This window comes from Notolepis coatsorum, assembly GCF_963971535.1.
Source record: "Notolepis coatsorum genome assembly, chromosome: 2".
In the NCBI taxonomy this organism is placed as follows: Eukaryota; Metazoa; Chordata; class Actinopteri; order Aulopiformes; family Paralepididae; genus Notolepis; species Notolepis coatsorum.
In genome coordinates, this window is record NC_140166.1 from 110,285,553 (window position 1) to 110,303,094 (window position 17,542).

The 17,542-nt window shown below is 45.3% G+C and overlaps 1 protein-coding gene across 1 annotated transcript in view; it reads right to left on the reverse strand.

Moving 5' to 3' along the window:
- adamtsl3 (ADAMTS-like 3) overlaps window positions 1–17,542 on the reverse strand; it is a gene marked incomplete at its 5' end in the record, with an annotated part of 671,346 nt that overhangs the window by 115,450 nt on the left and 538,354 nt on the right. Inside the window, 3 exons of the mRNA XM_084308274.1 lie at window positions 4,430–5,052; window positions 11,903–12,056; window positions 13,630–13,779. Coding sequence (XP_084164400.1) covers window positions 4,430–5,052; window positions 11,903–12,056; window positions 13,630–13,779 — 927 coding nt within the window. The remainder of the gene's footprint in view (window positions 1–4,429; window positions 5,053–11,902; window positions 12,057–13,629; window positions 13,780–17,542) is intronic.

A 17,542-nucleotide genomic window follows, 5' to 3' on the forward strand; every position in this document is an offset into this window, starting at 1 on the left:
GCCACCCAGCCGCCGTTCTCCATGTTGACGAAGTCCTCGCTGGCATGGCACCCGGGTGTAGGGTCGACTAACATCCTCTGTCAAAGATGACGTCGTAGTCAGAGTGTTTAAGGCATGTTATAGTCACAGTAACGTTCAACAATGTAGCATTAAGCTAACAGCCGCCCGACTGATAGCAACAAGCTAACGTTTACTAGCCTAGTGAACACAACGAGCTAGCGCCGCAGCTAACAGCTGACCGGCTAACAACAGTAGGCCACAAACTAGCACGCCAGCTAAGCAGCTATCACCTGAACTGTACACAATGACATAATAAGCCACACTTCAGACAGGCCGCCGTCCCTCCCCATCCTAAGAGGGAAGAGAAAAAGAAATGTCACACAGTTTTCAACTGTGATTTACCAGACATGCAGCAGAGTCGGCACAATTCCCGTATGGGCTGCAGCCGACTTGAGCATGGAACTCCCGATAACGAAGATCCATGCCCACTTTTCCTCATGCTTTAGGGTGTACTTCCACATTCATGTGAAAGATGAGGCCTGCACGGGACAGAGAAGCATCCGCTCGTCCAGAGAATCCCGGGTTTAACCAGGTCTCGGTCGCGGCCCACTAGGTTGACCATCATGGGCGTCAGACCAAGATCCTCCGTCCGCCGCTTAAGAAGCCGAGCAGAGGACCCCAATCCGGGGCCGGCCTTCGTAAAATTGTCAGCTAACCCCCATAGCGTTAACAGACAACTAGTGCTCGCAAGCAAACAGTACTCACCCAGCTCGGAAGCAAACCGGTTTCTCACAACAGCCGGTGCCTCCCACAGTCCAGCTGTATGACCGGAGGTTCAATACCTATCCAGCCGCAGCAAGGAGGACTGCAGGTGGGGAGTATATCAGCGGCGCGAGCCCCTAATACGAAAAAGCCGGTGGAGGTCAGAATGATCATCATCTTCCAGACACTCCAGTGACGAAGACAATATCGCTGTATTTTCTCGAAAATAGTGAGAGAGAAAATAAAAATATAATGTCAACGTATCTCCTTGTCTTCCGTTTTCCTCTAAACTTTCTTCAGCTTAACAACCTCGTCAAGTGATGTATATAACAGGCACTTCCTTGTGGTGAAAGTGAAGAAGGAGGCGAGTGTGTGGCCACACACCTGCTTATGAAGGTAGCGGATGGGGGTGTGGCCAGACGAATGTTGGTATGTAAAGGTACATTGTGAATTTTTATTCAGTGCAAATGCACAAAGTGAGGTTAGTGCAGATGACGCTGAGCCGAAGCCAGTATGATATAGAACATCATGCTCACATTGACATCATGCCCACATTAACCTCATGCTCACATTAACCCCATGCTCACATTAACCCCATGCTCACATTAACATCATACCCACATTAACCTCATGCTCACATTAACCTCATGCTCACATTAACCCCATGCTCACATTAACCCCATGCTCACATTAACATCATACCCACATTAACCTCATGCTCACATTAACCCCATGCTCACATTAACATCATGCCCACATTAACCCCATGCCCACATTAACCCCATGCTCACATTAACCCCATGCTCACATGAACCCCATGCTCACATTAACATCATGCTCATATTAACATCATGCTCACATTAACATCATGCCCACATTAACCCCATGCTAACATTAACATCATGCTCACATTAACATCATGCTCACATTAACATCATGCCCACATTAACCCCATGCTCACATTAACCTCATGCTCACATTAACATCATGCCCACATTAACCCCATGCTCACATTAACATCATGCTCACATTAACATCATGCCCACATATCATGCCCACATTAACCCCATGCTCACATTAACATCATGCGCACATTGACTACAAGGGGACAACATCACCCATAAATAGCTCTGTCACATTAACCGAGGAGCTGAACCATTTCTATGCCCGGTTCGACAGAGCAAACAGGGACCAAGTAGTGCAGCCCCTCCCCCCCAGCGGCACAGCCCCCGTCCTGAGCCACCATGAAGTCAGGTGTTGCCTCCGGAATACCAACCCAAGGAAGGCAGTGGGACCTGATGGAGTGGTGGGCCGCATACTGAAGGAGTGTGCGGATCAGCTGATGGAGGTTTTTACAGATATATTTAATCTTTCCCTGCTATTATCATATGTCCCAGCATGCTTCAAAACATCCACAATTATACCAGTACCCAAGCAGTCAGTTGTCACGTGTCTGAACGACTACAGACCCGTGGCACTCACCCCCCTCCCTGCTAAGTGTCTAGAGAGACTGGTCAGGAAACACATCACATCCATCATCCCGGCCTCCTTTTACCAATACCAGTTTGCTTATAGGCAGAACAGATCAACTGAAGATGCTATACAGTAGCCATTGTGCTTCATCCCACCCTAGAACATCTGGAGAAGAAAAACACCTACAGTACGTAAGAATGCTCTTTGTCGACTATAGCTCTGCCTTCAACACTATACTCCCCCGTAAACTCATCAGCAAACTCCAAACCCTGGGTCTGTGTAATATACTGTGTAACTGGGTGCTGGACTTCCTCACAAACCGCACACAAGGCGTCAGGCTGGGAAACTACACCTCGTCCACCGGCGCCCCGCAGGGTTGCGTACTCAGCCCATTACTGTACACCCTGCTCACACATGACTGTTCCCCCTCCTACCCCTCCAATTACATCATCAAGTTCGCAGACGATACCACAGTTGTGGGTCTCATAACAAACAACAATGAGTCTGCCTACAGGAGGGAGGTGGAAGACCTTACAGCCTGGTGTGACAACAACAACCTGGCGCTCAACATAAAGAAAACAAGAAGCAGACTACAAAGAGTGACACGTTCAGCCGAACGCACAATTGGAGGGGGGCTCCCCACCCTCCAGAACATTTACAACAAGCGTTGCAAGGGCAAGGCTAAGAGAATCATTAAAGACTCCAGTCACCCGAACAACTGCCTCTTTGAACTGCTGCGGTCAGGCACGCGATACCGGAGTCTCAAGGCGAGCACAGAAAGACTCAGAAGAAGCTTCTATCCCCAGGCCATCAGGCTGCTAAACGAACAATGAACACTACACAACAACAACCACCAAACGCACATAGCACACACATCCACACGCACACACTCACTTTAAACAAACACACTGTAGCACCCACTCCACACACTTTATAGCACACACCCACTTTAAACAAACACACTGTAGCACCCACTCCCCACACTTTATATTTATTGATGAAGGATTGCACTACAACTCGTACACCTTACTGTAAATTGTACCTAAATTGTACCTCATCCCATTTCTGCTTTGCACTATATAGTACTGTACATTAGTACACTGCATAGTATTGTATATTATATGGTAACTCAGAACATTGTACATATGTCTATACCGAACACTGTGACCTCATTTTCTTCTTCTAAATTACATGCTATACTATGTTATTTGATACTATCTTGTCTAGCACAGTCTCTGGAGAGTAACAGTAAGAAGCATTTTGTATGAACGTATTCTGTACTTCTGTATGACAACTATTAAAGAAACTTGAGAAACTTAAACTATTCATTAACATCATGCCCACATTAAGCCCATGCTCACATTAACATCATGCTCACACACACGCACATGCACACGCACGCACGCACGCACGCACACACACACACACACACACACACACACACACACACACACACACACACACACACACACACACACACACACACACACACACACACACACAGGTTAAGTGTCTTGGACAAACATCAAATATCTAAGTCGCCCAGTTGCCTGTGGCCTACGCACCACACACTTCATAGTGATGTTCTGTTCTTCATGAGGAGACTCAGGTCTTTCAACATCCTGCTGTTGTTTTACCAGTCTGTGGTAGCCAGCATCCTCTTCACTGTAGTATGCTTCATAAACTCAAGAGACACTAACCAACTGAACAAGCTGAGGAGGAAGGCTAGCTCCATAGTGGGCGTCAAACTGAACAAGTTGGTGAGGAAGGCTGGCTCCATAGTGGGAGTCAAACTGAACAAGCTGGTGAGGAAGGCTAGCTCTGTAGTGGAAGTCAAACTGAACAAGCTGGTGAGGAAGGCTAGCTCTGTAGTGGAAGTCAAACTGAACAAGCTGGTGAGGAAGGCTAGCTCTGTAGTGGAAGTCAAACTGAACAAGCTGGTGAGGAAGGCTAGCTCTGTAGTGGAAGTCTAAGTGGTCAAACTAGAGTTGGTGGCACAGAAGAGGATGAGGAAAAAGCTGGATGCTATGCTAGCTCCCTCTATGAGGAGCTAGCTGAAGAGCACATGCAGGCTCAGACTTATCCCCCCTACGACACACCACCACAAACCGCGAGGCCAGTCATTCATGCCAGAAGCCATCAGTCTACACAACTGTGGAAAAGGAGGGCTGCCAATAGCTAGGAGAGACCATACCTGCAGGGTGATGTTCACCAGCCGCTCCTCCAGCTTGGACTGCAGTGAGGCCTCCTGGACACCGGGTGGCAGCAGAGACACACGCAGAGACATGCCCTCAGAAAAACCCAACAGCTCCACCTGTGAGCGATGGCTGTGGCAGCTAGGCATCATGATGCCTTTGCCGGGACTGTGGCTGGGGCCAGAGGGCCTGTCTATCAGTCTGTTGTTACTGCCGATCAGGTGGAGGTCTAAAATGTCTGACGCAGGACCGGCGATACATTTGTACACCCCGACATCCCCGGCCTCCAGGAAATGGATCTTCAGGGAACCAGACTTGGTGACACCCAGGCGCTTGGAGCTAGGCACGGGGCGACCGTTCTTCTGCCACTGGATGTAGGCCTTGGGGAACCGTTTGACGGGGCACTTGACAACCAGAGAGGTTTGGGGGAGCAGGTAGGCATGCCCGCCGATGGTGAGGTGAAGTCGTCTCTCGTGGCGGGTCTGGATGTAGATGCGGTGGAGGCCAGTGAGCCATGGGCAACTCTTCACCGGATCCCTGGTTGGATTCCTTACTGTCTGCTTGACCTGGTTCTTGACTGGAAGCTTCAGAGGATCGTTGGGTCTCGTCTGTTTCTTATGTTCTGGGTAATAGGAACATCAGAGAGGGTTACTATCAGTATCATTGTTTTTACACAGAAAGACATTCAGTATCTCAGCTGGAACTGACCGGTTTAATCCAAAGGCTGAACATCAAAACTGAGCAGGTACAGTTCCCACCAACTGGTACTATGTTATACACTCCTAGTCTGTTCCCACCAACTGGTACTATGCTATAAGCTACACGTCTACTGGTACTATGCTATAAGCTCCCAGTCTGTTCCCACCAACTGATACTATGCTATAACCTTCTTATAGTCAATCGGCTCATTGTTTATGTATTTTCTTTTAGCATGAAGACAGTTAAATCATCCCATTGAAACATTAACACTTTGATTGCCTAAGGCTAAATTCATGATATACCATCCGTTGCCAGCTCTATTTAACATGGAGAAGTTCCCCTTCTTTGCAGGGCTATAACTTTTTTAATTCGATTGCTAGATTGCCATTATTAGGGCCCATTCAAGGTCCTATATGTATTGTTCATGGTGTAGCAACGTTAAACTTTTTCATTCACATATTCATACTAAAATATGGTCTAAGGTATAAGTATGTTTTCATCTCTTTCTGCAGCTTTCTCCAGAACGTGATTTATAGCCCCAAATGCATTATATTGATGATGAAATACAGTTTGATAGCAATCGGCGCGATATAAAAAATTCCAACTGGACGGACTTCTGGAAGTTACTACACGTCATCTGATGTTGACCGGATGGGCGAGGGGGTGTTTATAATTCCGTGGGCAGCGTTATACCATTCATCTAATGTGGGTCATATGTTCATCAGATCAGTTAGTATCGAACACGGTAATATTACACGCTAAAACTCACCCCAGTCTCCTCGGGCCGTTGGGCGATCAGCGTGGGGTAGACAGTTTTCCATTATGGGATGTCGAAATACCCGGTCCATTTCCAGGTTGTATAATAGTATATACGTCCAAATCATGTTGTTTATCGAGTTAGGGTGAGCGATCGATTATCCAGTGTGTCAAGATGGAGTCCCGGGAGCTATAGCGAGTGCCCGGAAGTAATATGGGTGATCACCACTTCATCCACATGACTTCCTGTTTGGCGCTTCTGCCGATCGGCCACCAGATGGCGCTCTTGAACCGCTAGAGGATTGAGAGGAGCTGCAGAGGGTGAAGGCTGCAGAGGGGAAATATGATTCCGATCACAGATTTTTGAAATATTGATATTAAAGACGAGTTAGGGCGTCCTCGGCAACTTTAGCATGGCTAGGAAAGACGCCTAAACACGTTTTCGGCACTTAAAGTGTTAAGGTCCAGTCCACACGAACGCGGGGTTTTATGTAACCGTGATTGAATGTGCGCAGTTGCACTGTTCGTCCACACGCAACCGGGTTTTTGGAACAGTGCAACCGTGCTCTTTCAAAACCGGAGTCCAGGGTGGAGTTTTGGGCTCACCCCGGTTGCATTGGTTGCGTGTGGACATAGTAACCGAGATTATTTCCAGTGTTTACAGCAGAGCTGTCCCAGGTAGCGTTATATGAAAATGATTGTAACAAACTTTTGTTCGAAACGTATCGTCTGTGTTGAAGAGTGTTGTGATCGACTGATGATGTCTGTTGTCGCATTCCTGACCTGACCAGAGTAAACCTGAAGCTGCGGCTACCAACTAAGCTCATGTGTGTTGTCAAGTTATTGTTATAAGGAACCCAGTCCAAACTATAACAGTCTGCATCCCTTTAATAATTGTTTGTATTGAGCCGTATTGTATTGTACCCATTCTGCAATCTGTTAAATAACGTTTTCATCCATTCATTCTAGTAGCGTTAACATTACTACACTAATGTACGCTAGCCACAATGCTAACTATTATAATGGGAATCCCGATCACATTAGTAAGCTAACAACATCAGCAATCTTTTTGTGAGACTAAACTCTCCACTCTTGCTGGTAAATTGTGTTGATGTTGGTTTTGTTTCATCAACAAATGAGGCAGAATACACAGTGAATGTATCCTTTTTTGTTTATTGCACTTTTATTGCACTTTGTTTCTTGCTGAAAAATAAATGCTATGTTGCTAATGGTTCACGTGAGGTAATTTAAAGATGGCAGGTTTCTGTTTTGAGCAGGACGTGTAGTGACACGTTCAACCCTTCTGATTGGTTGAAATGGCCTTCATGTTTGAACTACATCGCCACCTATTGCTTTGGCATTGTACTACATGTATATTACAGTTTAAACCACTGTGTGTGTACGGAGGTTTATTTAGTTTGAATAATTATAAAACCTCTGTGTCAAAAATACCCGTGATCATGTGGACTGGGCCTTAGGTTCAAAGTGAGACGGGATCTGTGGATATTCTGATATCGTTTAGTGCTATTTCTCATGTCCCCGGGGTGATCACTCTCCAGACGTTTACACCAGAGACCTGACTCTCTCTCAGGCTGTGTTTACACCAGAGACCTGACTCTCTCTCAGGCTGTGTTTACACCAGAGACCTGACTCTCTCTCAGGCTGTGTTTACACCAGAGACCTGACTCTCTCTCAGGCTGTGTTTACACCAGAGACCTGACTCTCTCTCAGGCTGTGTTTACACCAGAGACCTGACTCTCTCTCAGGCTGTGTTTACACCAGAGACCTGACTCTCTCTCAGGCTGTGTTTACACCAGAGACCTGACTCTCTCTCAGGCTGTGTTTACACCAGAGACCTGACTCTCTCTCAGGCTGTGTTTACACCGGATACCTGACTCTCTCTCAGGCTGTGTTTACACCAGAGACCTGACTCTTTCTCAGGCTGTGTTTACACCAGAGACCTGACTCTCTCTCAGGCTGTGTTTACACCAGAGACCTGACTCTCTCTCAGGCTGTGTTTACACCAGAGACCTGACTCTCTCTCAGGCTGTGTTTACACCAGAGACCTGACTCTCTCTCAGGCTGTGTTTACACCAGAGACCTGACTCTCTCTCAGGCTGTGTTTACACCAGAGACCTGACTCTCTCTCAGGCTGTGTTTACACCAGAGACCTGACTCTCTCTCAGGCTGTGTTTACACCAGAGACCTGACTCTCTCTCAGGCTGTGTTTACACCAGAGACCTGACTCTCTCTCAGGCTGTGTTTGCTGTGTATGTTTTCTATGGCAGTAATCTGCTCACGTCACCCTGTGGTTCCTGCCGTACGGAGCCCTGGCATCAGGGCCGCCTCAGGGGGTGTGCGAGCAGTGCGGTCGCACAGGGCTTCGCGGGAAGGGGGGCCTCGCACAAAAAAAAATAAAAATAAAAAAATATATATATATTTATTTTTTATTTTTTATTTTTTATTATTATTATTATTATTTTTTTTTGCGAGACCCCCCTTCCCGCGAGGCCCTTTTTCATCACAGACCTAAAATCTAGTTTTGCTTATATGCTTATATATTTCACATTAGACACGTTCCTGGCTCTGAGGCTCTGCAGGCAGCAGAATTGGTTTCAATGAGGGGAGGGGTTACAGCCAGGTAAGGTAGCGTCTGTTGAGTTCATTGTGTGTGTCTGTGTGCATGCCGGGGGGGGGGGGGGGGGGGGGGGGGGGCGTGAACCGACTCATTGCCAGACGTGAGCGATTCGACTCACGCTCACGGCAATGAATCGGCTCTTATGAACGAGTCGCTCATGACCGACCCATCACTAGCGTCTCACTATTTCGCGCGTGCAGCATTGGAGCCTAGGTTATGCCAGCCAAGATGAAGAGGACATCGTTCGGCAGATGGACTGAAGATGAAAGTTGTTGCATGTTAGACAGTTCAGTCAGGCTAGCCATTAGCTACGTTATAATATTAAGTGTGGTTCAGTCGGGATATAGCCATGATGATGTCGGCTAGTAGCTAGCTTAGCTAAAGGCTAACTAGCGTTAGTTAACCTAGAGACAGCGCGTGCAGCATTGTTATGCCAAGATGAAGAAGATGGTCGTTCGGCAGATGAACTTCGTCAACTCCACGCGGTTGTCTCCATCCTCTTGGACGTTTGGTGAGTTTTTAATGCACTCTATTCTATTCCCGCCGTGGATATATCTCTCTCTCTCTCTCTCTCTGGAGCCAAACTGGCCGACTAGCTGTTGTAGTACTAGTAGCTAACGGTGTGTGGCCTGGTGTCAGCACCTGTATTGCTTTTCTTATGTTGTACAGTTTTTCAGTGGTAGCCGCATAGCTTGCTTCTGCGTTAGCTAATGGTTAGCGATAGCCGGGTTGAGCTAACTGTTAGCCAGTTAGCTGTTTAGCTACGACGTTAGCTGCCGGCTGCGCTCGGCTGGGAACGTTAGTTTGATGCTATCAGTTAGCCTAGAGTTAGCTGTTAGCTTGTGCTACGACCATTGACATTAGCCGTGAGAATAGCAGGGGGTTCTGGCACTCTGACTACGACATCATCTTTGACAGAAGATGTAGTCGGGCCTGCACCATGACAAGGCTCCGGCCATAGCTTCTTTTTGTCCCGCCAGCGAGAGGCCTTTCGTCAACGTGGAGACCTGTGTTGCGGCCTTTCGCCCTGCGTTCCTCGTGCAGGTAAGATGTCATGACATTACCCCACTCTTCCTTCCTTCCCCTCCCGAATGTTTTGTTAATAACGATGTTTTTTTCCAGGCAAAACATATGTTACTTCACAACATTTGGAGATACGACATGTGCTGTGTGTGAATTGTCTTGGTCGTTTGTGTAGCTTGGGTAGCGTTGGGCCGTTGGCCAAAGCTGTGTGTGGCCTGGTGTCAGTACCTGGCTAGCCTATTTAGCTGAATGCTGTTTAGCTGTTTTCTCTGGTATAGACCCTCTTCTCTTTGGATTTAAGTGTTGATCTTTGTCCTTTTGGATCTATGTATATTCATGTTGCCTTTGTGAAGTTATCTTTTCCTTCTGTTTTGTTCTTCCATTAAAAGTTGAATATCCTTTTAGGGGCTCATCTTTGCTTATCTCTCTCATACATGCTCTCTCTCTAACACACACACACGACAAACACACATGCTCTCTCTCTCTCTTTCTAACACACACAGTCTGCCTATGGCGGCCTTTCTCGATGGCTAGGCTGTGCTCGCTGAGTCTGTACCTAGCCAAGGATATTCAGTCACAGTGCTCAGGTATTCTGCCACTGTGTACTCTCTGTTTGTGTGTGTCTCTCTCTCTCTCTCTCTCTCTCTCTCTGTACACTGTATATTGACTGTAGAACGGGAGCTCTCTCTCGCTCTCTCTCTTGCTATATGTTGACTGTATCATGCCCAGCCTCGGGCAGCGCTATTATTTAAGAATATGTTGACTGTATGAAAAAAATATATATTATTGTCCAAAGACATGAAACCAGAGGATGTTGAAGGAGTGTGTGTGTGTGTATGTGTGTCTATGTGCGTAATGGATGTGTGTATGTCACTGTGTGTGTGTGTGTGTCTCTGAGCGTAATGTATGTGTGCATGTGCATGTGTGTCCATAATGTATGCATAGGCGCCTGGCCATAAGAGCACTCGGAGCATCTGCTCTCCCACTATTGAACTTGGGGGAGCAAGGGTATGATCTTGCTCCACCACTTTTTGATCATATGAAAAATATGATATACCCCCCCCAATATATAAATCTAACCATAACTACGTAATTTCAATCAAATTAATAATACGCAATGACACTTAATAACAAGTTTTTAAGTTTCCAAAGATTGCGAACCCCCCCCCCCCCCCCTGCCCCATTATGGTTTGATCCAGTGCCTCCCATCTCCAGCGCGTAGACCTTGGCGCACAGCGCTGCAGTCTGGCTGCAGGTAGGCTGAGTGTAAATATCAAAGCCCACAGAGTGTGTCATAATATTGGTGGCAGGCAGGCAGGCAGGCTTTTCCAGTAAGTTGTTCAAATAAAAGGATTATGTTAGACATAAGTTACTATTGAGTGGTAGTAGAACTTCTACGGTTCTACCACGCAATACAATAAAAGTGTTTCACGGTCCCGAATTGCGATCTGGTCATACGGTTTCCTCGAATAAATAATAATAACGTTTCCCTCTCTGGTTGGCGTTAGCTTTAGTGCTAGCCGCTAGCTAACGTTATCTAGATATGTGGTGTGAGCTGGATGACGTTGACTTCATTTGCAAACGTTAACGCTATCTATATGGCAGACGAGCAGGGCCGGATTAACGACGGCCGCGGCCCGTTGGCCTATAGTGATGAGGGGCCTCCATTTTTTTTTTTTTTTTACTTTTTTTTTTTTTTTGATCGATGTCATGATTGTGCACTGCAGACTCAGGGAGGAGGCAGAGAAGGAGAGAAAGAGACACAAGATTTACAGGTAATGGAAATATATCTTTTTTCTCTTTCTTATTAAAAACGTGGCCTATTTGAAAGGAGATTGATTTAATAAAAATGAATGAGCGAAAAATCAATATACAGTACAGTATATATATATATTAATATATTATTATTATAGTAATTGGCTATCATACTGCAATATAAACTGAGTTTTATAGTGAAAAGAGCAGCTTTATTGGTCAAGATTGAAGGCTCTATATTGCAGGAAATTGCACGTACAGGTTCATTAAATTTAAAAAAAAATCTGCCATGGAGGGGGTCGTGCCGGACCCCCTGCAAACCACCCCTTGCCTGTCCAAAAATAAAAAAATAAAAACCTTGCACCTCCACTTTCAACTATAACTAGGCGGCCATGAATGTATGTGTGTATGTGACTGTGTGTGAGTGTGTGCATGTAATGTATTTGTGTATGTGAATGTAAGTGTGTCTGTGTGTCTGTGTGTCTGTGCTGAATGTGTGTTTGTGTGTGTATGTGTGTGTGTGCGTGTATGTACATGTGTCGATGTGTGTGAAATGTATGTTTGTATGTGAATGTATGCATGTGCGTGCGTGTGTTCTTACTTGGACAGGCCATCATGCGGCAGGTCCGCACCAGTGGGGGGGAGGGCTGTCCGCTGCAGACCGCCTTGGGGAGGCTCACCTGGTGTCCCAGGGCCGTCAACCTACGACACACAGCCTCCCTTCGCTGGACCCCCAACCCACACCACACGGAGCACTGCACCACAAACACAGGGGCGCAATATCGTCACTATCTGGGAACAAAAACTAAACTTGTATCTCTAAAGAGAAAACTACTTTTTTAGGAATTAAAAAGAAAACACTTAATTTTCGCATTGATGTATTTTGAAATTCTGAGATGGTTCTAAATGGGTTCTAAATCATAAATCATGTTTCCTTGTCAGACTGTGGTTGTACTGGATAGTGTCAGACTGTGGTTGTATCAGACTGGGGTTGTACAGTGTTAGACTGTGGTTGTACTGGACAGTGTCAGACTGTAGTTGTATCAGACTGTGGTTGTACAGTGTCAGGCTGTGGTTGTATCAGACTGTGGTTGTACTGGATAGTGTCAGACTGTGGTTGTATCAGACTGGGGTTGTACAGTGTTAGACTGTGGTTGTACTGGACAGTGTCAGACTGTAGTTGTATCAGACTGTGGTTGTACAGTGTCAGGCTGTGGTTGTATCAGACTGTGGTTGTACTGGATAGTGTCAGACTGTGGTTGTATCAGACTGGGGTTGTACAGTGTTAGACTGTGGTTGTACTGGACAGTGTCAGACTGTAGTTGTATCAGACTGTGGTTGTACAGTGTCAGGCTGTGGTTGTATCAGACTGTGGTTGTACTGGATAGTGTCAGACTGTGGTTGTATCAGACTGGGGTTGTACAGTGTTAGACTGTGGTTGTACTGGACAGTGTCAGACTGTAGTTGTATCAGACTGTGGTTGTACAGTGTCAGGCTGTGGTTGTATCAGACTGTGGTTGTACTGGATAGTGTCAGACTGTGGTTGTATCAGACTGGGGTTGTACAGTGTCAGGCTGTGGCTGTACTGGACAGTGTCAGACTGTAGTTGTATCAGACTGTGGTTGTACAGTGTCAGGCTGTGGTTGTATCAGACTGTGGTTGTACTGGATAGTGTCAGACTGTGGTTGTATCAGACTGGGGTTGTACAGTGTCAGGCTGTGGCTGTACTGGACAGTGTCAGACTGTAGTTGTATCAGACTGTGGTTGTACAGTGTCAGGCTGTGGTTGTATCAGACTGTGGTTGTACTGGATAGTGTCAGACTGTGGTTGTATCAGACTGGGGTTGTACAGTGTCAGGCTGTGGCTGTACTGGACAGTGTCAGACTGTAGTTGTATCAGACTGTGGTTGTACAGTGTCAGGCTGTGGTTGTACTGGACAGTGTCAGACTGTAGTTGTATCAGACTGTGGTTGTACAGTGTCAGGCTGTGGTTGTATCAGACTGTGGTTGTACTGGATAGTGTCAGACTGTGGTTGTATCAGACTGGGGTTGTACAGTGTCAGGCTGTGGCTGTACTGGACAGTGTCAGACTGTAGTTGTATCAGACTGTGGTTGTACAGTGTCAGGCTGTGGTTGTACTGGACAGTGTCAGACTGTAGTTGTATCAGACTGTGGTTGTACTGGATAGTGTCAGACTGTGGTTGTACAGTGTCAGGCTGTGGTTGTATCAGACTGTGGTTGTAACAGTGTCCCTGGTGTGAATGTCTGAAACTATGTGAAACAGGTTGTAGTTGAAGAAGAACACATGGTCAGTCATCCCTCTGCTCACCTTCCCCCACTCTCCTCCAATCATGTAGGGCAGACAGTCTGTGTTGGAGCAGGCTCTGTGTGGGGAGGGCTTGTCTCCATGACAGGCTACGTCCTGCAGCTTACGGTAGGCCCCCGTGGACAACAGCTGCTTACAGTACACCTTACGCAACTGTACACCCCCCCCCCCCGACACCACAGACAGATAGAAGAAACTTGAAAAAGTTGTATAGTTAGCATACCTGTATGTATTAGGGCAGTCAATATTAACACATACATTTCTTTCTATTAAAGGTGGAGTTAGTGATTGTGGAGGTTGTTCAGATTTTGTTTTCATACATTAGCATGTGCCAGATTTACTGTCCCTCTCGATCCCACTGCACCCTTTGATTCATTTCCCCTTCCCCCTGTCCTGTGCACGAGCACCAATACCCCATGGTGATGATTGGCTGGAATAGTTGGTCCCTTTCAAAGAGCCAGGGCTGTGTACGAACACAGGCCTTTATTTCAGCGTACACACAGAACGGACAGCTAGCGGACCGGGAGGAGATGTTTGCTGAATTTGAAAAAAAAGTGTACTGTATTAGAATCGCTGACTGCACCTTTAATTTGAAAACCTAAACGCGTGAAAGAAAATGTACGCAATTAAACGCATTACCCTTTTTGACACCAGATGCCTCCTATAGCTTTGACATCTAGCCGCTGTGGGAAAGTGTGTTTACGTTCCTCTGACATGCAGACGGGGAGAATAACGAGGGACCAGAGCGTCTTATTTCATTATACAAAGTTTCTGAACAGACTTTCGGATTAAACCAAGTTGTATAAACGACGACGTGATGAACGGTATTTCCCAGTGGAGCAACGCATATTAAGTAACATTACACAGGTCGAGCTACGCTACGCTCGCTAACTATGCTTGGTAGCAGTAATGTTAACAGAGATTGTTTGAAGGAGCCGTCTGCCAACAAAGCAGTGGCGGCTCGCCACTAGGGGCGCAAGGGCGCCGACCCACCTGCTGCCAGCTGCTGTTAAATCAGAGAAGAAGAAAATAAAACTTTTTCGTTTTTGTGTTTTATAGCCCTATAAATAATATAAACATGTTTAAAATGAATAATATTTACTCATTTTAAGTATGTTTGTATTTCCAATGCACAATATAACGTTATTATCTAAATAAAAAAAACATCGTTTTCATGAGCAGGAAGTGATGTTTTTTTTTATTTTTTCGTATTTCTCGCCCGGGCTAGAAGCGATATCGCTCTGAGTGCGCGTCACAGTTTGATCGCTGTCTCCGTCACAGCCAATCAGTGCATAACGCGTTGTGCGTTGAAATATGACTATTATGTTGGAATCCGGGCGCGATTTGAAGCGGTCTAGGCAGCAGCGTGAACTTCCGTGAAGAATTTCCGTAGCCGCATTTTCGTGGAGACGCTCTCTGATTGGCCGACGCGATGCCAGTTTTCTTCCGTAGCCGCATTTCTCAGGTTGGCTTAGAGAGAGAATGCGCCAGGAGGAGGTAGTTATTATCACAGCAACAGCAGTTCAGTTGACTCGTCAACAACAGCAACTACAGTTCACAATAGAGAAAAAGAAAAGACGCCTTCGGTTTATTCAAGGACTGAGTATTTTCATTTCGATTTATAGTTAGCTAAAGCTACCACCATGGAATTGGATAATTCTGTTAAATCCATCAAATCAACACCGTTTGAAAGACGGACAATGCAAGAAAAAAAAGATTTGAAACTACTATGGATGCGGAGGGACAACAATGGATGGACATCAACACAGGCTGGATGGACAATGCCATGGAGTGGATATACTTTATCAACAAGCCAACAACAAGGTAGATTAGCGATCTTAACTCTAGTTTAATACATGATACGTTGTCTACTGATGCCGCATAACGTTGTAATGTTACAGCTTTCAGCTAACGTTAGCTACTGCTAGCTGTTAGCTCCGTTATCTTAGCTGGCCACTTTTATAATTACTTCATGGAAACGGAGTAACGTTAACGTTTAAACTAGGGATGTCCGATATTATCGGCCGACCGATATTATCTGCCGATATCGGCAGTAAAATGTGATATCGGAAAATATCGGTATCGGTAAAAAAAAAAAAAAAAAAACTTTTTTTTTTAACCTTTATTTACCCAGGCAAGCAAGTAAGAACCAATTCTTATTTTATTTATTGTCAAAAGTATGCATTTTGGTTTAATTCAACAACAAGAGATATGTAATGTTAATTTTTACTTTTTTAATTATCATATTTTGCACAGATAATGCTTACATTTAGAAAGCCTTTTGAATGCATCCAGTGAAATTATTAGTTACCTGAAATTATTCCGTTTTTTTGGGGGGAAACCCTGCATATATCGGTATCGGTTGATATCGGTATCGGTATCGGTATCGAAATTAAGAGTTGGACAATATCGGAATATCGGTATCGGTAAAAAAGCCAATATCGAGCATCCCTAGTTTAAACGTTATGTCGAGGTCATACAATACTACAGTCGACATAAGGTTAACGTTACCCCGTTTCCATGAAGTGTTTAAATAGCAGCAATCTTGTTGAAAATGTAACTTTACTAAAATGCTCTCTCTCTCTCGCTCTCTCGCTCTCTCTCTCTCTCTCTCTCTCTCGCTCTCTCTCTCTATCGCTCTCTCTCTCTCTCTCTCTCTCTAATTTCGCTGCATGTGGGGGCATAACCACTCAGACAATGAATGGTAACTTGTTTAAAATAACGAGCTTTACAAATGTGTTTATTATTGAATGGATCTGACATCATTTGAGAGAGAGAGAGAGAGAGAGCGAGAGAGAGAGAGAGCGAGAGAGAGAGAGAGAGAGAGAGCGAGAGCTGTGCGTGTTTGTGTTGGGCTATTGGAAACGTCGTTGCATTTGACTGACTGATCATATTGATCGATGGCAATGGTGATAATATTCGCCAATGCGTGCCTTGTACATGTTTGCAAAATGTTTGGTATAGCGCCCCTAGTGGCGAAGTACCCACCGGCCGCCACTGCAACAAAGATATTGTTACATCAGGGAACACATTTATTCACAAAATGGATCACCATTCAATGTCATTGAAGACTCTTGTGACTGATAAGTATTTATGATTACTTTCCATAACCATGTGTTCATGCATTATTTTATGACTCAGTACATTGCTATATACTTTTTAATATGCATTAACGTGATTAATGCAACAAAATTGCGTGATTAATGCATAAAAAATTTATCGATCGAGAGCTCTAATATACAACTGGACTCCACTACACCAGAGACAGAATGTTGTCAATGATTAAAGAGCCCATATTATTTGCTTGGTCAAAAGCACCTAGTTACAGCTGTACATGCTGTGTCACTCAGCAGTCAGGCTCTGTCTCTTTAAATTAAAATGGGTTGTTTCTCCCGCGTGATTTTTTTTCGTAGCCGCAGTTTGCGGAGACGCTCTCTGATTGGCCACTGACATTTCTGGTCATGTGACATGTGCGCCCAATCGCGTGACGCCTGTGTCTTTGCCCATTTCCGCCTCGAACAGCATGCAAACTACCTAACGCCTAGTTTATCACTGGTTAAGCTTAGGCGACTCTTTCGAAGTTGGTTAAGGTTAAGGTCTCCGCAAACTGCGGCTACGAAAAAATATCACGCGTTTCTCCCCTATGCAGCTGCACTTCCTGGTTCACAAAATGCAGATCAAACTGTAAGATTAGGCATTGCAGATCAAATCCAGCAATTGCATATCTTATTTCTCACCTAAATTGTTGTCAGAAACATATTTTAGTAAAACCGTTTAGGTGGAAAAAGAGAGAGAAAATAATTCAAGTGAGCCGCCATCTTGAAAAACTGAGAAACATAAGTCAGGAGTCAGACCAGAGCTCATCTGCTTTTTTTGTGTGAACAATAATAAACACCAATAGACATACTGTATATTC